The following is a 23,393-nucleotide window of genomic DNA, read 5'->3' on the forward strand; positions in this document are numbered from 1 at the left end:
AAAAACTGAGATTTGCTTTAAAATCCTGAGATTTCACAAATAATAAAATTAAGAGTTTTTCTTTTTATTTGCCTTGAATTCTGAATCTTTAGGGTTCCCTTTTTCAAGATATTATCTGTAACTATGAAGGCTCGAAACTTGCTTGTTTTAGATGAAAGTTGAGATTCTCAGGTAATCACAGGACTTCAGGAGCGGAGGCTTTAAGAAAAACAACAAATATTGCGAGACTTGTGTACTTGCAATAAAATCAAGAGAGCTGGGAAGACTGAATGTCCTCAGCGGGGTGTTCATAATAGTAAATTCTACAGACTAGCTTTTCAAAGGGGCCTAAGGGAGTTAGGAACCCAACTCTGATTGAAAGTCAATGGGCTGTGGGCACCTAACTCACTTAGGATCCTTTAACACACACACCCCAATCCTCAGTGGAACTATTCATAGAGTAAGCACCATTGGCCATATTTTTAAGGTATTTAGACGCCTAAAGATGCAGATAGACAACTAGTGGTCTTTTCAAAAAGTCCTAGGTGCCTAACTCTCATTCACTTCAGGCACCTATCTGCATCTTTAGGTGTCTACATACCTTTGAAAATATGGTCTGTCCTCAGTGGGACTAGTACAATAGTAGACGCAAACCTCTGAGTGTAGTAGCTCACATACGTAAACAATACACTTTCACTGGGAGAGAAAGGATGGCCTAATGACTGAGGGACTAGTCTGAGATGAGGGAGACCTCTGTTCAATTCCCTGGTCTGCTCTGGACTTCCTCTGTGACCTTAGGCAAGTCACTTAACTCCTCCGTGCCTCAGTTTCCTATATATAAGAGATCCCAGAGAGGAGACAGGTGCCTTTGGAATAATACTGCTCATTGAAATATCATGATATAATGCCCCTATGACTGAAGTGGTTACAGGATACATAGATACCTCCACTGTGATTGCAGATGCCAGATTGTCAAAGGTAGTTAGGTGCCTCTGCCCTTGGTGGGTCTAGCTACAGGCCAGATGGTGGTCGATCCTGTGTGTCCATACAGGAAAGAAAACAAACACCCCCTTTACTATTCCCTCTTCAAGCAAAGCACACTGGGGGGGGGAGGTAGCAGCTTCTGCAACAGTCCACTCTGCCCATTGCAACATGCTGGCATTACAGAGAGATGTAAACTATGCCAGGTGTAGGGCTGATGGAGGGTATGTCCATCCATTGCCACAGGGAGGGAGCTGTGAGGCCGAATATGACTCTACCTCACAATAGGATCTCCAGTCTGATTGTGGGGCAGCACAACACCGTGCTGCCTTGTAGATGGGCTCATGGCAAAGCCATGACAGAGGTCCAGACTAAGTACTACACACTTTGCCCTTGGAGGAACTACTTGCAGTAGTATGCTAAGGGTACAGTGCTTACTAGTGAGAAAGCAGGATGAGGGAGTTTTGGGAGACCTGGTTGTGAATGATAGAGCTAGGTATGGGAGCCCAAGAGTTTCTGTGCAGCTGAAAGGTGGCAACCTGCTTGGGTTACTGACTTTTTGATGTTTTTTTATGCAGTTGGTAAGTAAGCATCAATGGGAAATATATCAGCATGTTTGGACCTCTGTGGTTTTGCTGAGCTGCTGGCAAGTTATTCTAGTGAGGAACCAAAATAAAAAATACCAGGTAGGCTTTCTTTGTCATTGCATTCATCTTTTTTAAAATTCAATATTCTAAAATGCAGGAAATTGCACTTGGTATCTCAAAATGTACTGTTAGAGGGGACCCCTGGAATTTTAATTTTAATTGTCTACTCTGTGTGTCTGGCTACTGGCTACAGGCCTGGAGAAAGACTGCACACATAGCTTTTGGGATCTCTGTCCCCATATATCCTGCAAAGGAGACTCCACTCCTGAATCTTCCACACATCCCTGACATTCTCCCCCAAAGGATTCCACAGTCCAAATATCACACCCAAACATTCTGACAATCACCTTTGATTAATGATGATTAGCAGGCCTAGCCTCTAGCTGTAGCATGTAGCATGCAACCAGCCAATAGAGGGCAATATAGTCAAACACACACATACATGTGCACATGTGTACACACACACATTTCCTATCCTTCATATTATGCAACTTCCAGGTGTATGATCTTTTCCTGTGATGTTCCCTGGAAATGGGGCAGTTGTATTGTCAATATAGATAAAAAGGGGTCAGTGTCAATATGAATCCAAGGCAAGGCTGAAGCCATCTGTAAGGAATTCAGTTTTGGCCTTGCCCCAGCCCTGATGCCTATGGTGTTCAAACACTCAGGAGCTATTTCAGATAGGGGGCTTTGATTTAGTGCAGGGGAAAAAATGTAGTCTTTTTTTTGTTTTAGTTAGAGTTTTTGCATGTTTTATCAGAAAGAAAAGCCAACTTCAAAAGAAATCCATCAGTCCTTAGTTTAAGTCAGTATCTACACTTCTCACCAAATGGCGTTTTCTCAGGAGCCTCAAGGAGTTAGTGTCCAATTCACATTGACTTTCAAGGGGATTAGGGTGCCTAATTCCACTAGGCCCCAATGAAAATCCCAGCTAAAAGTCTCTGTGCTTCCTCCCCGGACCACACATTTGAGGGTCTGCTGTTTCAGAGTATGCAGAACAACCCTTTCTTATTACGACTTTTATATTTTTAGAGCAGTTGAACTCCCATTTTGCATCAGTTTTTTAGGGATCCATGCAAACCTGTCGATTTACAGCTCATTTTCATTTCAGTTGTTGAACTGTTGTGCATTTAATTTTTAATGTGCAATAAAAATATAAGGGCAGATACTTGCTGGAGTAAATTGTCCACTGAAGTCAGTGATGCTGTGACAATTTACATCAACTGAAGAACTTCCCTATAATGTTTAAATGGATGAAATCCTGTCTATTAAACCCAACTAAATCTATAGAAACCAAAGGGGGGATATTTCTACTTGACGTATGCAATAAGAATTCTGTTGGCCAAATTATGCAGTCCTTACTCAGGAAAAACTGCCATTGGGTTTCTGGGTAGGAACCATTTTCTCTAGTCTTTATCTGATTCAATTTGTCCAGCATCAAACTGTGATTAACCCATGTTAAAATAAACTATTTCTAAGCCTGTTTAAAAACACAATGTCCTGACAAAGATAAAACTAATAAACAGAATCAGAATAGACATTAGAGACGTCAGTGTCACTCCAATAGGGGGTCCTGCCATAGGAGTACTCTGACACAAGAAGCTACACATAGATGCTCATATTGACCACTGATTATTTAAATATTGTTAATATTTGAAACGACAAGGATGACATAGAAGGAGGCACCAATAAAGCTTGTGACTTTAATTAATCCACATAAATCGGAGGAATAAGGTTGCCAGAATTGCAAAACAGCTGATGCATGAACTGTGACTGTTGTACTGACTGGCTCTTGACAATCTTTTCATTAGGATGCCAGTCACAAGACTGCCCATCAAGAAGTGAATAAATGGAGCTATATCAGCCACAACAGCTTTCCTGCCTTTGAATATAACAACCAACTTAAAAGGAGAGATGGCAGTTTTCGGTTGGCTGCCTGAAGCTCCCTAACTAATGGTTACAAGTAGAGCTAGTCGAAAATTTTCTGATGGAATATTTTTCCACTGGAAAATGTTGATTAATCCAAATTGAAACATTCTGCAGGAACATGTCAATTTTGACAAAATTTAATGAACTCCCCTCACACCCTCAGCTTCGAAATGAAGCATTTCAACCTTATCTGAATGGCACACTTTGATTTTTCATTTAAAAAACAACTTTGTTTCAAAATGTATTTTAGATTACATTATACACTATAATATAACATTTTAAAAAGTTAAAATAGAAATAAAATGTTTACATTTTAGCTAAACAAAATGTTTACAGTGACCTAAATCAAAATTTGTTGAAAATGTCATTTTGCAGGAAATTTGGAAATTCAATGTTTCTTTCCAATTCAGAACAAAAACTGATTTTGAAATCATGCAATTTCCCACAAATGGAAATTCCAGTTTCCACACAGCTCTACTAACAATCCAGATTATTCATAAAAAGAAATCCGCCCTCTAATTTTGGAAACCACTATAATTTCAGTCCCTAATCGAAAATCCACAGGAGTACCAATATAAAAGATTGTACACTATCTTCTACATTTGTTTAAAATAGTGTAAATTTGGAGTCATCACACTGATTTAAATAGAGCCACTCCAAATTTATATTGCTGTAAAAGTTGAGGCTTGATCTTGCAAGATGCTGAACAGCCTCCTGGTCTTGATATAGTAAAGCACCTAGGCATGTGTTTAACTTTAAGATTGCGAGTAATCCCATTGACTTCAGTTATTCAATTTCTCAGTGCTTAGAGTTACCTTTCACTAAAATGCATCCCTTTTTAAAAATGAGAAGGTAGCTTTTTTATTCAGGACAATAATCACTGGCAATTTTGGCTTACAGAATGCCTGGCAAAATGGGCCAGATCCCAACACAGCTACATCAGTTTACATCAGCTGAGGATCTGTCCCCAAATCTCCACAGGTACCTCAAAATTCCTTCCTATGTTTCCATATTCATGTGTAATATGTATCAGAGCTATCTACATTGGCCTGTCAAACCCTGTTTAAAGCAAGTTCATCTGAACTGTGCTTGAACTGGCCATGCTAATTTAGTGAAAGCCCACGCGTAGAAGGGAGCTACATTAATCTTTAAATAGGCCAATATTTCTTACATCTCTTTGGTACCATGTGTCTCTCAATTCACGTGAGAATGGAGATATTCCTCAGCTCCAAGATGGATAATTTAAGGGGTCAGATCCTCAGCTGGTGTAAATCAGCTTAGCTCCACTGACTAAGAATTCTTCTGTTACAAATATAAACACTGAGTTATCCTTAGTTCTGGGGATAGTCTTTGTAACCGTATCCCTTGCCTCTGCATTACTAGGAATAGTAATCCTGGACCACGGCCCCTAACATCCCTACACCCACCTCTTTGTGTTTTTGTGCCAAGCTCTTTTGTTTCATTTTGCTGAGGCTTCAGAACCCTGATAAATTTCTGTGGCACAGAGTGACATATGAAACGAGCAAACTCTCCACCTCTCCTTGCAATGCTCTCTCTGCCAGTACATCCTTAGCCAACCAGGGAGCTAGCAGGGCTGGGCTATAGGCGCTCCTCCTCCAAAGGGGGCAGGATTGCACCTCTCTTTCCTAAGCCTGACAGCAAACAGCTGAACACCTCTAGTTTCATGCATGTAAAGATTAAAAAAAAAGTAGCCGTGCTTACTCAGCAGATTATAAAGAGCTATTTAGAAAATGCACCTTTCTTCCTGATCAGCTCGTGCCTTTGTATATATATGACCAAAGGTCCCAGCTTATCATTTCTTTTCCTGCACAACCAGGAGGTTTCCAGCAGCAGCAACAGCAGCCACGGGCAGTACAATACTGTAAGTCACAAGGACTTTTTTTTTCTCTGTTTAAAAGGGGATGTCTCTCTGAAACCTCATATCCATCTTGCTCCCAATTTGTTTTCTATTCCAGACAGTATGTGATGGACTTAGTTTTCAGAACCTTCCGGGTATTTCTTGTTGTTGGTATGATTGTGTTCTCACACCAGATGCAGTGACAGTGAGGTGCTGGTTTGCAACAAGAGTATAAATGAATGATGCAATCCTATAGAGGGGAATCATCATCACTTTACCAGAAGAAAGCACTACCCAAAAAGCTGAAAGGGGTCCTATGTTTATGGCTATATAATTTGGTCTCCTTTGCCTTTTCCTCATCTATTTTTTATGAAATATTTAAAGCAATTTACCCTGGTGCATTGCTGTTAGATGTCAACTGACAGTTGCAAGTAACCCATCTGTTGATTCAAAATGCAAATATTTATTTACATTGCTTCCTTTAAAAGCTGAACTGAAAATCAACATGTTGAACCACGCTCAGTGATACCAGGACCTGAATCCTTTAGTCCTTGTGCACCAAAAACTCCTTAGGACTCCCACGCTCTATTATTTTTAATGAGTATTATTATTTGGTCTTTTAATGTAATTACTGCTAATAATAATTTGCTCAAATATAGCTCCTTTCATCTGAAAAGCTCAAAGTGCTTTTCTAGCATTGTGAATTAAGCCTCGCAACAACCTTGTGAGGTAGGTATTTATATTCCCATTTTACAGATAGAGGAATTGAGGCACAGAGAGATTAAGTAATTTGCCTCATCCTAACATGCAACCCAATCCGGCACCAGCTGAAGTCAATGGAAAGACTGCCATTAACTTCAGTGAGAGCTGGATCAAGACCCACAGTAAGTGGCAGAGTTGAGACTAGAACCCATTACTCCTGACTCTCATTTCTCTTTAGTACACTAGAAACAATTTAATATAGTAAGAGTTAATTTCACATCTGTGCAACAAACCAGGGTTCAGTTCTGCCACGTGAATATAGTAATATTTCAGGATTGATTCTGTTCTCATATACACAGGTGTAAACAAGGAGTAACTTTTGAAGTAATTGATATTACACGAGGGTTAAACCAGTGTAAGTGAGATTAAAATCGGGCCTCTTGTGCGGTCCATTACTATTGATAAGGCGTTTACAGTTTCACTGAAAAGGAAGGGGGGTGGGAGAGTGGGAGACACCAGATACTGTTTGTGATGTACACCACAGCCCTAATGATCTGTTTAAGGAGGTACTTTTGGTAACTATTTCACTAAGGTTGAGCTGATCTTCAGTTTTTTATGACAACAAGTGTAAATGCAACAAAAAGTGACAATGTGGATGGGGATGGATAGCACTTCTGAAAACTAACATATGATAACAAGTGAAGTGAGATTGGGATGTTGATTTTCTGATCTCACTAGGCAAATCAATACCTAGTTACATCAGGCTAGAAATAAATGCAGCCAGAAAACCACGTGGCTTCTAAACATCATTCCCTTTTCCCTCTTAAAGTATAATTTATCAGACTTCTTGCTTTTCATAATGTACAAAACATTCTTCCTCAAAGGGTCGGAAAACTGGAAATATTTCAATTGTTTTCTTTAAACAGTAACATTTGGCACTGCATAACTCCTAATCCTAATCCACTGGCTCCATCACCTCTAGGTTATGTAACAAAACTCATCTATAAACTGTGGATGTGCCAGGGCTGCTTCTGGGTGTCCTGGCAAATCCAGATGGCTGTAGAAAGATCTACTTTCCCTTCCTTGCCACTGCCTTCTTTGTTCCTCTTTGTTCTTCTTCGTTATCTTTCCTTTCCCCCAGCTGTGCTACTTTGCTCTTCTGAACCTTCACTCTCTTCTCTTAAATCTTCTCTGATCTCTCCTTTTCCCCGGCTTCTCCTCTTTCCCATTTTCTTCGTTCACCTTTTTGTCCACCTTCTTCCATTCACTTATCAGACTTGTATGAATGCTTGCTGTGTGGAACCTTTCCAAAGGTGAAATGATAGAGTCAGAAATCTAGCCTGCCTTCCAGAAGTCAAATGCAGGAACTCCTCACTTAACATTGTAGTTATGTTCCTGAAAAATGCTACTTTAAGCGAAACGATGTTAAGTGAATCCAATTTCCCCATAAGAATTAATGTAAATGGGGTGGGGGTTACGTTCCAGGGAATTTTTTTTGCCAGACAAAGACATACATATATATATATATACACACAGTATAGGTTTTAAACAAACAATTTAATACTGTACACAGCAATGATGATTGTGAAGCATGGTTGAGGTGGTGGAGTCAGAGGGTGGGATATTTCCCAGGAAATACCTTACTGCTAAATTATGAACTAGCGCTCAGCTGAGCCCTCAAGGATTAACACATTGTTGTTAATGTAGCCTCACACTCGACAAGGCAGCACAAATGGAGGGAGGAGACACAGCAGGGCAGAGGCTGCAAACATGGGAAACTGAAACCCACGGTATCCCACTGGAGCACACCACTTCCTCTACTTTCCAAAGTGCCGGGGTGTGTGTGTGTGCATGTGTGTGTTAGACAGAGACACACACACTGTGTGTTTGTATGTGTATGTGAGAGAGAGAGAGACGCACATTGCCCCTTTAAGTACGCTGACTCCACTCTAAGTACACTGCCTTTTTAAGTAGATCAGCAAGTTGAGACAGCAGCTGCTGCAAGCAAGCTCCCTCCTTCCTGAGCCCTGTCATGTCCACCCCATCCCATGTTCTGTGGAGATGGGGTGCATGAGCAGGGGGAGGGGGACACCCTGACATTGGCACCCCTCTTCACCCCACCCCCTGCACAGCAAGCAGGAGGCTCAGGGAGCAGCTCCAAGGCAGAGGGCAGGAGCAGCACATGGCAGTGCGGGGAGGGACACCTGAACTGCCCGGCAATTGATAGCCTGCTCGGCCACTGCTGCACAGGGAACTTAGGGGAGCCGATAGGGGGGCTGCCAGCCCACCCTGGTTCCAAGCCCACACCAGCTCGCTCCAACGGGCTGCTCTACCTGCAAGCAGTGGACAAAGCAGGCAGCTGCCAAACAATGTGATAAGGGAGCACTGCGCAACTTTAAAAAGCATGCTCTGTGATTGATCAGCAACATAACAACGAAACAATGTTAACCAGGACGACATTAAGCGAGGAGTTATTGTGCTGGAAGGAGGCAGGCTTTTCCAATTTGATGTTCCTGCATCTTTCACATGGAGATAGGCCTAACTGATCTTAGTTGTGGGAATTCATCCTTTTCTGTCTATATTGCACAAACCTCAGTGCATCTATGCTAGTAGATTCTCTTTTTCTCAGTGCAATTGGTCTTTGTCAGCCTTAGAAGCTTACATAACCTCTTGGACCGTGGGCCTCTGGAGTAAAGCCAGACACACGATAGTTCCTCATGTCTTCTACTTGGAAGTTTGACAAAGGTTTTCAGTTCTCCTTCCACTCCTTTTGAGATCTTATACACCACACGTCTGCACAATGTCCTGGTCTTTATGCTTATCTGTTTCCAAACAACACCTGCTTGTGAATTACCTAGCAACTCCTTGCTTGTGCTGGCTGTGCTCATAATCGTTATACTCCACCTCATTTGAGGAACTGCCAGAGAAAAAGGTGCAGGGCATTGCTTTCAGCCCTGAAGAAAAGTCAGATTAGAGATCACCTCTGTCTACTTCCTCCTGTGTCTTCCTTCCCCACTTCCATGCGTTTATGCTCTGTTTGAAGAGGTCCTTAATGGGTGGGGTGTGACCCACAAGTGGGTCCCCGGGGGTGCTTGGTTGGTGTGGCAAAATCATGGGGTCAGGAGGGCCCAGTGGGAGTTTGGGCTGACGCTGTGACTGCTCCCTCTGCCCCCACCCCGACCCCTATTGTCCGGTACCAGTCACAGGACAGCTCGGTGCTCTACCCGCTCCCCTGTTACTTTCAGTTCCAGGGCTATGGAAATGGCTTCAAGACTCTGTGAAGCTGGTTCTGTAGCCCCTTGGAATGATGCTTCCTAACCCTAGAGCTGAGGCGACCCCTTGAGCTGTGCAGGCATGAAGGACAAAAAAGGAAGAACCCCAGTTCACCTGAGGTGTATCAACCCTCACCAACTCAGGCAGCACTGGCTGTACCGACATACGAGCCCCTCATTGCAGTAGCACCAGCCTCCCTACCCCAAGCATGCTCTGCACCAGCTGCCCCACCCCACAAAGCCTCCATCATCACCTTTTTGATCAGAAGCCCCAAATGCCCCCAACAATTAGCCCATGACTCAAAATCCTAGCTGTAGTGTGGGGTGGGATGATTTTCCAGCTATTTTGCAGATTGCAGGCCAAAGGAGATCAGAAACATCCGCTCTGTTTTACACATCAAACCCAGATTCTCCTCGGGGATCAAGATCACGCCACCTAAGCATCTAAGCATTCCAAAGAGTCACTGCATGTAATAAAGAGAAGGAAGTGTTGGTCTCAGTAGTGGCTTCACAGCTGGCATCAGTGTTTTTTCTCTCCATCCTATATCCCAGTCCATCAGAGTCAGCAGCAATAGCTACATCACAGCAGGGAATGTCCAGGAAAGGGAGCAAACTGGAAGCGCTGAGCCCAGGGATAGGCAGAACCCAGTTGGTGCCCATGATTAGGGTTTCTGCCTATCCCAGTTTTCACAGGATACATCAGATTTTGAGGAGGCATAGCCTGAAATATATTTCAGGCTAGCACTACATCTTCACATGGCAGTGGTGTATCACTACAGGATGACATGCAATGCAACCTCACATTCTCACGATGCAACATGATAACTTTGCATACGGATAGATCAGCACTGGGACATCATGACACAAATGTCATGCCACTCTGAGGCAATATGTTTGTCCGGTAGAGCAAACTTTAAAACCGGCATCTATAGCCAGGGTTGAATTCTTGACAGACTTCATAATTTTCTGCAGACTGGATTTTAACCAAATGCTCTCCCAAAAATGTCAGTACATGCTCTTTTCAATTCCCTTGCTCAATCACATGTCACAACACATGGTTCTCCAACTCTGCCCCAAAGTCAGAGCAAAAAATTCCAGTAACGGCATGACCAGGCAGATATGGAGTCAATTGCAAGTTAAGGCTGATGCAACGTAAAGCTGGAATTCAGTCACATACCCACCCACTGAGAAACCTTAGCTTAGTACCAAGCTGTAGGTATTGCAGGGCGGTTTATGGTTTATTTCTATAGCTATGTCGTAGCACTAAGTTTCTTTTGCATGCAGTGACCGTGTAATGTTATTATATTATGTGTTCTTTATGCAATTGCATAAGTGTAAGGGGTGCATCACAGAAAAGTACATGATGATGTCCCCACTCCAGAGAGCTTGTAGGCTAAGTGTTGGGGGTAGACTGAAGTTTACAATCTGCCCTGAATGAGGGGCAGCGCGTAGCTGCATTATTTCAGAGTCAGACTCCAGTCCCTGCTTCCTCCTAGTGCCCTGAGAGAAGTAGGCTGCACCAGCCATTTTCTTGGCACAGGTTACTTGCCCTCCACACTGGCTCAGCTGTGCCTTCTGGAACATTGTGGAGGCTGAGCCAGAGCTCTGCCCACACCCTCTGCCCTACCTACCCACTCCCAGCCCACCTGCGTGGGAGGGGAATAGCAGCCCTGCAGCAGCTGCCCATGCTCCTCACATTCCTACCTGTGGTACAGATAAGTGCAGGAGGGTAAGGGGACTCCTTACATCCCTTTATATCCCTGTGTGAGTGCACAGCAGAAGTCAAAATCTGGTTCTTGTGGAGTGTGCCACACAAACCCCTAAACCAGGTAGATAGACTATATGTCGCACATACTACTATTTCACAGGTGCCTTAGTAGAGTTTTATTTTTCATAGGTGTTTTTTGCCAGCTAAATCTCTGTCTCTGCCTCTCGTGGTGATATTTCATACTCCGTGCTGATAGCGTCCTGCTAAATACACACGAGCATTTACAGATAAGGAGTTACCTGTTCTCAGCCACAAGCTTTATTCCACCTGTTCGATGTGGCATCTTTGGCTGTTGTCTTCTGTCTCATAATGAAGGACTGGAGCATTCCTATTTATTCGGTTAGTTGTGTACTACATGAACATTTACAAGACCAAGTCAGTCTCTTTGATGACTGTGTGTGTAGTACATATGTTTTCAGTTATTACAATAATTGTTCATAGATCCTTTCACCCCAAAGGATCTCAAAGCTCTTTCCACGGGGTATATACAGTCATTCATCCACTGGCAGGGCAGAGTGCCATAAACCCGCATGTTTTACAAAACACAAGGACCCTGCTCCAAGGAATCTCACTGAGACAAATGCCAATACATGAGATAACAGTTTACACACATAGCTGTGGAGCAGGGGTGGGCAAACTTTTTGGCCCGAGGGCCACATCTGGGTATGGAAATTGTATGGTGGGCCATGAATGCTCAGGAAATTGGGGTTGAGGTGTGGGAGGGGGTGCGGGCTTTGGGGTGGGGCCAGAAAGGAGGAGTTCAGGGTGCGGGAGGGGGCTCTGGGCTGGGACAGGGGTTTGGGGTGCAGGGGGGGAGGTGAGAGCTCTGGCTGGGGGTGCAGGAGGGTGCTCCGGGCTGGAACCAAGGGGTTCAGAGGGCGGGAGAGGGATCAGGGCTGGGGCAGGGTGTTGGGGCGCAGGCTCTGGTGGGCACTTACCTCAAGCAGCTCCCAGAAGCAGCAGCATATCCCCCCTCTGGCTCCTACACGGAGGCGCAGCCAGGCGGCTCTGCATGTTGCCCTGTATGCAGGCACTGCCGCTGCAGCTCCCACTGGCCGTGGTTCCCAGCCAATGGGAGCTGCAGGGGTGGTGCTTGGTGCGGGGGCAGCGCGCGGAGCCCCCTGGCTGCCCCTACTCATAGGAGCCAGAGGAAGGACATGCTGCTGCTTCCAGGAACCATGCGGAGCCAAGGCACGGGCAGAGTGGGGCAAGCCCTCAACCCCGCTCCTTGGCTGGAGAGCCAGAGCAGGGTAAGCCCCCAACCCCACTCGTGACGGGAGCTCGAGGGCCGGATTAAAACCCTCGGATACGGCCCCTGGGCCGTAGTTTGCCCACCCCTGCCATGGAGAAATGGTCAGTCAGAGCTCCATAAGGACAGGAAGTGAAGAATAACTCAACCAATTGAAAATGTATTGGGAATGTAGCTAGGGTGGATGCAAGTACTCAAATGGGAATTCTGCCACATGACTGGGCTTAATGCCTCTTTCACATGGAAAAGGTCTTGGGACGGATAAGCGAGCAGGACCTCATTCTTTATGTCTCATCAGACGCTTTTATTTCTGAGTCAGAGTCCTAGCAAAGTGGGGTCCTGTCCATGACTGAGGTCCCTAGGTACTGTGGTTATACTAATGGTAAAGTATAATAATGTGGAGCTAGAGCATGAAGAGCCCGTTAAAGTCAATGGAAGTTTTGCTCAATTAAGGACTGCTGAATTTGTCCCTAAGTTCTTACTTGGTTTTTAATTAGTCCTCAGATAAATTTTGTATCACTCTCCTGGGAGTTTTGTCCAAGAGAGGAGTGAGTAATAAATGAGTGAGAACTTCAGGATTTAGCCCAATAACAATAGATGGACTTAAATAGCAGCTTTCCTTCTGAACATCTCAACTATGTGTAGCCTACCCAAAGGTGGGCAAATAGTATTATCCCCATTTTATAGACTGGGGAACTGAGGCCATGTCTATATTGAGAGTTTGAAACAGCAATAGGTCAAAGCACACTATGGAACTTCTAGTGCATGGCGACAGAGTCCACACAGCCAGTTAGTTTGCAGCACGCTAGTGCACTGTAGTTGTACATCCCCGCTTGCCAAGCACTAACTCTTTATAAGCAAGCCCTGAGACACAGAAAGATGAAGAGACTTATTGTCACACACAGGTGCACTGGCAGCATGGGAAATAATAAGCTGACTAAGGTTTCCTGACTCCTAATCCCCTGCTTTAACTATTCAGCACTGCTGTCTCTCAGCTTTTATCAATCCTACCACCTACTGTCTCTAGAGGTCTCTCATCCAAATACTGAATCAGTTCAATCCTTCTTAACTTGTGACATTTACCAGGATCATGCCACAAGCAGGTATATTTGCAGGCAAGGTGGCAAAGAAGTTGACCGTGAGTGTTCTGATATATATATTGGGCAGAGGTGGGGAGACTATCCTGGAAAAATTAAAACACTTATCCCACGGCATCCACTGGCAGCTGTTTTAACCATTCCCAAAGCCAAGCGCTTTCTTACAAAATCAAAACGTCTCTTACTTTAAAGGTGCCCTTACAGAGCTGGATATGTGATGATCAGGGTCCCATCTCCACCGGCAACAGTTAGGAGCCCAAGTGTAAGAAGTGTGTTTTAAAAGGACAAGTAATATGTTCTCTGTGGGAACCAGCCAGGTCCTCTGTAAGTAGCTGTAGGGCATCTTGCCATCAAATTATAGATGAATACACAAGAGGCAAACGAATCTGCATATAGTTTAGTGTGATGAAAAGAAAAGATGAAGCTGTGTGACATGACACCAGATGGAAGAACAGGGAAGATTCAGGTTAATCACATGCAGGGATGTATAGTAGAAAGTATTGGTGATTAGGAAACAAATCAACCCCAAAACAAACCAGCCAAACAAAAACATCTGGGGTATGAGGGTAGGTATAAAGCTGTAGCACTGAGTATTTCTCCCAAATACAAACAGATTGCTAAATATGGAATTACACCTTGGATTTGCCTATAAAGAGAAAAAGCACAAGATGATTCGTGGGATAGCAGGAAAGTATACTCATGCTGTTTAATATCCAACTGTAAATCCTGTGTTTCTGATGTACAGAATTAACTGTGCCCAACACAGCCAAGTAAACAGATACAAAAGAAAGGGAAAGCTATTTTATTTCAGCAGTAATTATGCACCCTGACTGTCCAGCTGAGTGACACTTTCAACTTCTAATTTTAAACATAGTCCTCTGGGGAAAAGGTTGTTGTGTCATGACATTGTGACTGATGTCCTGGGTCAACTTCACTGAGACCAGGAGGATAGTAGGACTTATAAAAGAATTTTGTTTACTGTCTGCTGGGCTTAGGCAGAAACTTCACCTCTGGGCAGATTAATCCCTAACTGTCCTTGATGGGATTTCTTGCACTATCCCTGGAGCATTTGGCACAGGCTTAGATGGACCAGGGTCTGATCCTATGTCCTTCTACAAGTCCTTGGGGTGAGAAGTCTTGTTTCCTTAGACCTGAGAGGGTGAGCTGGAATTTAATGTCACAATCACTGCAGGAGAGTTGGATTCAGATAGTACTGACATTTAATGCAACAACTATAAGCTTGAGCCCCATTGGAGCATCAACTGGCAGCCACTGCAAAGAGCGAATCAATAGCTGAGCCAAATCTCCACTGCCCAACTCCAGCCTTGAACTCAGACTGAACATCAGCCAGCAGGCACCACAGAGAGCAAATCAGCGAATGAGCCAGGTCTTCACCACTGCCCACTCTCATTAATAAGGACTGGCTACACGGCTGCATTCAGCACTAGCTGGCAGATGACAGATCAGTTTCTTAGATGGCTCAAAACAGAGTGCAGTGCAGTGACCGGCAGAAAGAACTTCTCCTCTTCTCTTGCAGCAGGAAGGTTCCCAGAAGGATGGCCTCCCTCCTGGAGCTGAAGGAAATCTTCCGCAATGCCGATGCAGTGTGCTTTGATGTGGATAGTACAGTCATCAAGGAAGAAGGAATTGATGAGCTGGCAAAGTTCTGTGGAGTTGGGGATGCTGTGGCAGAAATGTATGTACACTATTTGGTTATTTATTTCATGTGCATAGCAATCAATAGTAATAATGGCTCAGCTTCATCCCTGGCCAGTGGAATTACATCAGGGACAAATAGGTTAAAGAGGATCATAGTAATAATAAATAGCATCAATGAATACTGGACTAACTTACATTTTGGAATTGTGGATATACGGGGCCTGAGCCAATGTTCATTCAAATCAATGAGCATCTGTCCAATGAACACCAGGCCCCTACTTTGTTAAGGGGCTTTTAGTTAAACTTTGGAAAACAGTAGCACAGCTTGGTCCCTCTTTTTTGTGAAAGAAAGAAAATACATTTTGGGCCATTCGGAGGCCTGATCTTGCTCCCATTGCTGCCAATAGTCAAACTCCCATTAACTTCATAGGGAGACGAATCAGGCCCTTACTTAAGGAATGCTGGTCTGATATGGAGAAATAAAAGATTTTGTCAGCTGGTTCAGCCATGCTCATGTACAGCATGATGGGGTTCCCTGTCAGGGCTACGTATCTGCTTTGCTTCATGGTCCTCCTAAATCACAGCATTTATCTTTAGAAGTATCAATGATCCTCTTCCACTGAGCTTGGGGAAAGTGTCTGTTTGTGAATGCTGTAAATAAATCCCTTACAAACCTCAGACTTGATGAGTTGCTAACAAGTAGTCATCCATCATCAGTTCAGCTCCACCTCTTTTTAAAGCTCTTTGCTGCCCATCTTCTGTATTTTGCCCAGTAATATCGGTCAGGTAACTTCAACCTGCCATGTTAGAGTGCTGTCCCTCTTTGCTCCATTGTAACTAGAGGTGGATCTGAACCGCCACAAAATTTTTGGAGGGGGATTTGAAATCTGGCAGCAGTTCCTAAATATCATGCAAATTTCTCAGCTCATCAGATCATACCTTTTCAGAATGTGGACACAGCAGAGCCTAGAACTAATGGCACTTAAGAACATACAAGCGACCATACTGGGTCAGACCAGAGGTCCATCAAGCCCAGTATCCTGTCCTCTGACAGTGGCCAATGGCAGGTGCACCAAAGGGAATGAACAGACAGGTTATCATCAAGTGATCCATGCCCTGTCTCCCAATCCCAGCTTCTGGCAAACAGAGGCTAGGGACACCATTCCTGCCCATCCTGGCTAATAGCCATTGATGGACCTATCTTCCAAGAATCTATGTAGCTCCCTTTTGAACCCCGTTATAGTATGAATAATTCCTCTTCTGTTAAAAGTCTTTGTGACAAATCATCTCCAATCGAGTGTAATTGATTTGTATGGATTTGTTTGGATCTCAATTTAGGACACGGAGAGCTATGGGAGGCTCTGTAACATTCAAAGCTGCTTTAACGGCACGACTAGGACTTATACGTCCCTCCTGCGAGCAAGTGCAAAAACTAATTTCAGAACATCCTCCTCAGCTCACACCAGGGATAAGGTAAGATGTGTTTCAAGTGAGCCTTCCAAAACCACAGAAGGCCAGACGCTCAGTTGGTGTAAATCAGCATAGCTGTGTGAAGTCAGTGGAGTTACACCAGCTGTGGATCTGGCCCAGAATGTTTTCCGGCTTGACTTTTACATGGTATGTGATGTTCAAATTGGGATGTTACAGTGGGATGAGTCCATTTCTGTGGACTAGTGTCCACATCAAAGCAAGCACCATCTCAGTTGGTACTAAGGGGCATCCTTGTTGGCAGTCTCAGCACACAGGCCAAGGACTGAATGGTTATGGACCATGATCTATCCCGTCACCTTTAGAAGTGGTCTTTCTAGGTCAGGCGTGTGGCCCTTTGATTGCACTGCTGTTGCCCTAGGTGTGTGTGTTCTGGAGATACAGAATCTGACCCTATGAAGTGGTGAGGGCATTCAAATCCCAGGACTGGGCCCATCTAGAGAAGTCCATTCTTCAAGGCTATCAATTCATTACTAAAGTCACAAACGAAGTTTTAAAGAAACTGGGGCTCAGAGTAAGCATAACTTATTTTAACCTAACAGGTATTTTCCGCCCCAAAGCAGAAAGTGGCTGAAAAAAGGCTCTTATTAGAAAACTGCCCTCCTAGCAGGCTCTAATTCTATAATACCAGTGTTGTGAGAAGATATTGCATCAGCATTTTCTCCTTGAACCGAAACACACATTAGCTCTCTCTGTAGGGGTGGCAAGAACACAAACGGCACATTGTGTCCTTGTTTGGAATCACGATTCTCTTCTATTTACACTCACCCTCTTCCTTTTTCCCTCCGCTTCGCTGTTCACACCGCTCCTCTGCTTTAATCCTGTACTTTCCTGTCCCTTCCTCTCTTCCTACCACTTCTGCTGCTTTGCTTTTGCTGCTTGTTGGTCTTTTGTTTTAGGGCCAGATCCTGCCAGGTGCTGAGTGCCTTCAACTCCCGTTGTCCTCACAGATTGGGGGTGAAATTCTTTTGTCTCCAATACAGCTTTTGGGGATTCCTTTTCTGTAGCTATTGCCTTTTTCTATAGGAAGGCTGTTGCTGTCCAATGTTCCCTAGGAAGAGATACAGCTCAGGGTCAGTGAATCCAAAAAAACAGCTTGTGCTTTAGATCAGTGGGTCTCAAATTTTTTTTTTCCCCACAGACCACTTGAAAATTGCTGAGGGTCTTGGCGGACCACTTAATGATCTTTCCAAATGTTGTTTGTACTGTTATTTAACGACTGTAATGTGCTTTGGCTAAAAGTGCTATATTGAAAAAAACTTAAATTGTTTTTGTTCTACAAATAAAAGCACACAACTCATATTTTAATATCAGTAGTCTTACCTTTCTAATGCAATGGATGTGCCCTCTCTTCCCCGCCACAGCAACCCCTGAGCTGGGGCTTGGAAGGAGGGGGGGTCTCTCCCCTGTCACAGCAGCTACAGAGCTGAGGCTGGAAAGGAGGGCAGTCTCTCCCTGGCAGCTGCAGCCCTGGAGCTGGGGAAAGTTGCCTCTTTCTCTGGCCACTGCAGCCCTGCATGTCCCAAATTTCCCCCACCCCCTCTTCTCACCCCACTGACCCCTCCCACCTACCCACTAACCTGAATTGACTTGAATGTCAAGAAAATTGACCTGAATGTCAAGAAAATCAGTTCCCTGATCCACTAGTTTCTGAGCAACTAATTGCCAGTCTGTGTCTCAATATAATACAGATTTGTTATAGCTCCTTTCATACAAACTCTATGGGAGCCTGCAAAGGAAGAAGGGAAAGTCTAAAACTGCACTGAAGTATGGTATTGAAACCCAATTCCTGAACAAAGAAGGATAATGCAAATTGTAGTCAGCTTTGTTAATGAACGATCTACTTGGGATTCCTCCTTCCCTCTCTGTTACTTCTTGATCTTGCTAGATATTCAGGGCTGGTTGTTGTGTTTTCTTTTCCTATAAGGGAGCTGGTAAGCAGGCTTCAGCAGCGAGGCATCCAAGTCTTCTTAATATCCGGAGGGTTTCAGAGCATTGTGGAGCATGTCGCTTTACAGGTGAACATTCCAACAGCAAACGTGTTTGCCAATAGGCTGAAGTTTTACTTTAATGGTAAGATGTGATTGGATGGCTCTTTTTTCTACACATTGATGGTCACCATTTCACTTCAAGCTGAAGTAGGATCGTGGGCTATGGTGGCTTAAGAATTGAATGGAAAATCAACACATTGAAATATGATCATTTTGCTTCTATGAATGGCCTCTCTGAACTGAGGTTGATGGTTCTCAGTCCTGTTTCTTGTGATCAAGTGTCCACGTTATAAATACTGTTACTACGAGTGGCACTGATTGTCCCTTATTGACTGTCTTAGTAGAGAGGCCAATGAGAGCGGAATGGAAACTGAACTGCTCATGCTCCCCTAGAAAGGTCAGGGTTAAGGCAGTTTGGCGACGTAAAAGCATTTAAAAAGTCACAGGACGTAAGACAGAAAATGAAGCGTGGGTTGCAGTAGTGGCTTTACAGCCAAATTCCATGCTCTGCCAGAACCATCCAGCCTGCATCGTCTCAATGCCAGTTTGGGCACAGCACCAGGCAAGGAAATTGTGAGCCCCTCTTCTTTCTCTCTCTCTTGATGTCTGCCAATCAAACTCATGGGGGTGGGCTGTTCTGTAGATGGAAAACTGCGAACTGCTGTGCTGTCAGGCTGGCAACTTTCTCCAGCACTAAGTTGTCCCCCCCGCCCCTCTCCCAAAACCCTTTCTTCTCCCAAAACTCCCCTCTCTCCTCCAAACAAAACAAATCCAATTGAAACAATTTCTGGCCGTACAAATTGTTCTTTGGAAGCCATTATTTTCCCTGAGACAGCATAACACAATAGGGTAAAGAAACAAGCATGGGAAATATCCTACTAATAATGATAGTTGGTTCAGTCTATTGTGTGTCTAGAATAAAAGATCAAATCATTTTTTTTTAAACTACGTGCTGTACTAGGAAAAAGAAGCAAATGTTGGAGCTCCTTTGCATGGCTGTGGAGGCATAGAAAGTCAGCTTCTGTTCTCAGTGACTTTGGGGTAAATCCAGAGTAACTATTGACTTCAATGGACTTGACTTCAGTGGAGTTGCTCTGGATTTTACACCAGTGTAGCTGAGCAGAATTGGGCTCAGTGGAGGTTCATTATTCTTATTTACACTGAGCGTATGCCACTGATTTTAATGGGGTCACTCCTGAATTACATGGTGACAGTGTAACCGAGGGTAGAACCTGTCCCAATGCATCTGTGAATTTGTGGAATTTTTTGCCTTTTCTCAGCATCCAACACTGTGAAAATATTCACACCTTTGTGGCACTGTAAGACCCACAAAGTGATTTAGGTCAAATCTACAGTTTTTAATGCATGCTTAATTTCCAGTTAATTCAGTGGGAGCTTTATGCATGTAAAGCCTTCGGGATTGGGCCCTAATTAGTTATTTCCTAATGAAAAGGCCATAGACAAAGTAAAAATCCCTCTTGATTTTCAAGAAGTTCATTGGTGTCTTTCCTAGGTACTTGTGATTCTCTGCAACCCACTGAAGCAATTGGACATGCTGCCCAAGTATCTAACTCCTCCTCCCCACATGTTTTTAGGAGAATATGCAGGGTTTGATGAGACACAACCAACAGCTGAATCAGGTGGAAAAGGAAAGGTTATCAGTCATCTGAAGGAAGAGTTTCACTTTAAGAAGGTAGTTATGATTGGAGATGGAGCTACAGACATGGAGGCATGTCCCCCTGCGGTGAGTATCCAAGAACTGGATTTCCCTTTTAAACAAATGCTTTCATATATATATCTCAATGGCAAGACACCATCTGTTTGACCATTATACAGTATTTACGGGGGATCGTTAATGCCTTTCAGTCTATTCTGAAACAGTACTTGGTGAGCTATTTGCAGCAGCAAAGGCTGTGACAGAGATCAGATTTCCTGCCTGACACCAAGAGGGGGGGAAGTACTGATGGGCATTCACCTCCCTGTGCCAGCAGGCAGTGGGATCACCTCAGGGTGGACCAAGGGATCAGGCCATTCACTCATGTACCCCTTTCATTCTGGGTCACACACACACTCATTACGTCTCTCTCTTCTTTGTGCCATTCAAGCTGGCAGAGCCCTCCAGATCTTACTGCTTGTAAGTGGTGCAGCAAACACCCACACCTGCAGCTGAGGTCATCACCTCCCTGCCTCTCCAGCCCTTAATACGAAAGCCTGAAAAGAAACATCATAATTCTGTTATCACCTTACACTCATCACTCTTCCTGTAGCCCACCCAAGCTTCTCTTCCGACTGCTCCCTTTGGCTCCTTGACCCACTCCCAGCTCCTTGCCTTCTTTCACGTTGCGCTTGGAACAGACTTGGAAGCCAGCCAAGCACACTCCCTCAGAAATCTCCTGAAAACCCTCCAGTGCCACTAAGCAGTCCAACTATAATGCCTTCCAGTTGGTCTGGACAATATTGTTCAGCACTCGACCTGCCTTTTAGACTGTGGCCAGCACCTCCAGATTTGCAATTCTTTCTTGGGTATTGTTTACCTTTTTCAGAAGCATTGCTTGCACGCACACACACACCAGCCACATCTTTTGTCACAGTAACGCTAAGGCCATGACTACACTACTCCCCGGATTGGCGAGTAGTGATCGATCTATCAATCATCGATTTATCATGTCTAGTGTAGACGCGATAAATCGATCCCCAATCACTCTGCCATCGACTCCGGAACTCCACCATGGCGAGAGGTGGAAGTGGAGTCGACGCGGGAGTGGCGGCCGTCGATCCCACGCCATGAGGACGTGAAGTAAGTGATTCTAAGTCGATCTAAGATAAGTCGACTTCAGCTATGCTATTCTCGTAGCTGAAGTTGCGTATCTTAGATCGATCCCTCCACCCCAGTGTAGACCAGGCCTTAGATTCCTGTTAGTATCATGGTGCTTCCACACAGATTCCTTCAAGTGCCCAGATCCCAATCTGGGCCACTGATTTATGGTGCTTATGAACCACGCTCCTGCATCCTTCTGGTGCACATGCTGCCTGATACTAGCAGAGCAAGAGTGCTAGTCTGATGACTTAGAGGGTGGGTACCAAGATCCTTTCTTGCACCAGAGATAACTTCTCATGGGGATGGAGCAGACACCTGCTGAACATGGCAGCTCTCACAGAACTAGGAATAATTTAAAAAAGAATTAAAAATACAACCTAAAAAAAAAAGTGCCTTTTTACAGCAGGTGTGGATCTAACTTGCAACTTACCATTACAGTCAAGTACCTTCCTAGAATACTAATGCTCTTGCTCTGTCAGAATCAGGAAGCACGTACCTTAATGTGGGCCTGGGGTGTGCTCCCTAAATACCACAAAATCAGCACCGTGTTATAAGGAACATGCATGATGCTAGTTCCAAGCATCAGTGCTTGTGTGATTCTATTATTTTTAATTCTAACAGTGCGTACCTTGGCAGCAAGTGTGTGCACTGTGATTTCAGATTAATATTTGCTTAATGCCTTAAATCTCTCACGAAACAGCAAAGAGTGAAAGTTTAAATGTTGCATTTTCATTGATCTAAATTGTCTAGGCTCTAGAAACGATGATTGTTCTTGGTTAATTATTTGAGCCATTATTAGTTAATGATTGCATTTGGTATCTGTCACAGGAGGTGAGTGGAGTTAAAATAAACAGCAGAGGTATAATTGTAGTATTGGGCATAAACATTCGCCTGTGAACTCCTACTGGACTGTCAGTTCAAGGTACAGTAGCAGCATAAGTCACAGGAATTTTCCTCAGATTTTTCAGTAGAGTCTCGGATGTGAACAATCTCAATGTCACATAGAGAATGACCCTTCTCCCATGGTAAAGTTCCCATTGACTTCCAGGATGCAAGATCAAGCCTTTTGATGAAATCCATCCCAGCAACAAACACAGAAAGGCAATTTTTTGTGGGGTTTTTGCTACAGATTTTGAGGATAAACTCATTCTTTTTAAAATATTGAACATATTTACACTGAAAATCCCCATTTCATTAGTGGAAAGCTTAATATACGAACCTATTCATTTCTGTTTTGCTAGGACGGCTTCATTGGATTTGGAGGAAATGTAATCAGGAAACAAGTAAAGGAGAAAGCCAAATGGTACATCACTCACTTTGACGAACTGCTTAAAGAACTGGAAGAACGATAAGTTATACAGTAACATAGTATTTTTATTAACAATTATAGTAGATCAATATATACAATGCAATTAAACATATTTTTGTTTGCACAATTGTGTACTGATTTTTTTTGTTTGAATTTGATGCTTCCAAATAACTTCCCAAGATGTTCCCTCTTGGACCTGCAGTTCACATTGCAAGTGGTCCCATTCCCATAGTTGTTAATAAATTGGTACTTTATAATGTATGTTTCTTCAAATCACTAAGGGCCCCATTCTGCTACATTTATTCACCTTGAGTAACACCTTACTCTCCTGCAGAAAGGTCAGATTTGCTTGGCGCATGATAGGGAGGGAAAGTCATTGGCTCTCTGGCCTGCATTAACTAGAATGCCAATTGGCTATGGTCACTATAGACCGTACGCCAGCTGAAAACTGGCCAATCAGAGCTACACTTTGCCTCTCATGCTCCCAACAGCGCGCCCCCCCGCTCCCCCCCCAGATACTGGCATGGGTACGTAGGGCAGCTGGTACAGAGTCCAGCTATGCTGGCTGTGAATCAGTTGAGAAGTCCTCCTGCTGAGGGATTCTCAGCTGGCCTGAGCGGTGCAAAGGAACCACTTCAGGTGGAGA

General features: G+C 44.0%; 1 protein-coding gene across 3 annotated transcripts; it reads left to right on the forward strand.

The window, feature by feature from the left end:
* The first annotated feature begins 5,165 nt into the window (after positions 1 to 5,165).
* PSPH (phosphoserine phosphatase) lies at positions 5,166 to 22,874 on the forward strand. Of its 3 annotated transcripts, none has more exons than XM_048824171.2 (6): positions 5,166 to 5,418; positions 15,023 to 15,178; positions 16,480 to 16,614; positions 18,557 to 18,702; positions 20,216 to 20,364; positions 22,680 to 22,874. In XM_048824171.2, exons 2-6 carry the CDS (start codon positions 15,039 to 15,041, stop codon positions 22,788 to 22,790), a joined length of 681 nt encoding a protein of 226 aa, XP_048680128.1. In that variant the 5' UTR covers positions 5,166 to 5,418; positions 15,023 to 15,038; the 3' UTR covers positions 22,791 to 22,874. The 3 variants fall into 3 exon arrangements, with proteins under 3 accessions (XP_048680128.1, XP_048680127.1, XP_048680126.1); XM_048824170.2 differs by having other exon boundaries at positions 5,167 to 5,418; positions 15,020 to 15,178; XM_048824169.2 differs by lacking the exon at positions 5,166 to 5,418 and having other exon boundaries at positions 15,006 to 15,178.
* Positions 22,875 to 23,393: the final 519 nt, after the last annotated feature.

The sequence above is a fragment of the Caretta caretta genome, chromosome 17, assembly GCF_965140235.1.
Source record: "Caretta caretta isolate rCarCar2 chromosome 17, rCarCar1.hap1, whole genome shotgun sequence".
NCBI lineage: Eukaryota > Metazoa > Chordata > Testudines > Cheloniidae > Caretta > Caretta caretta.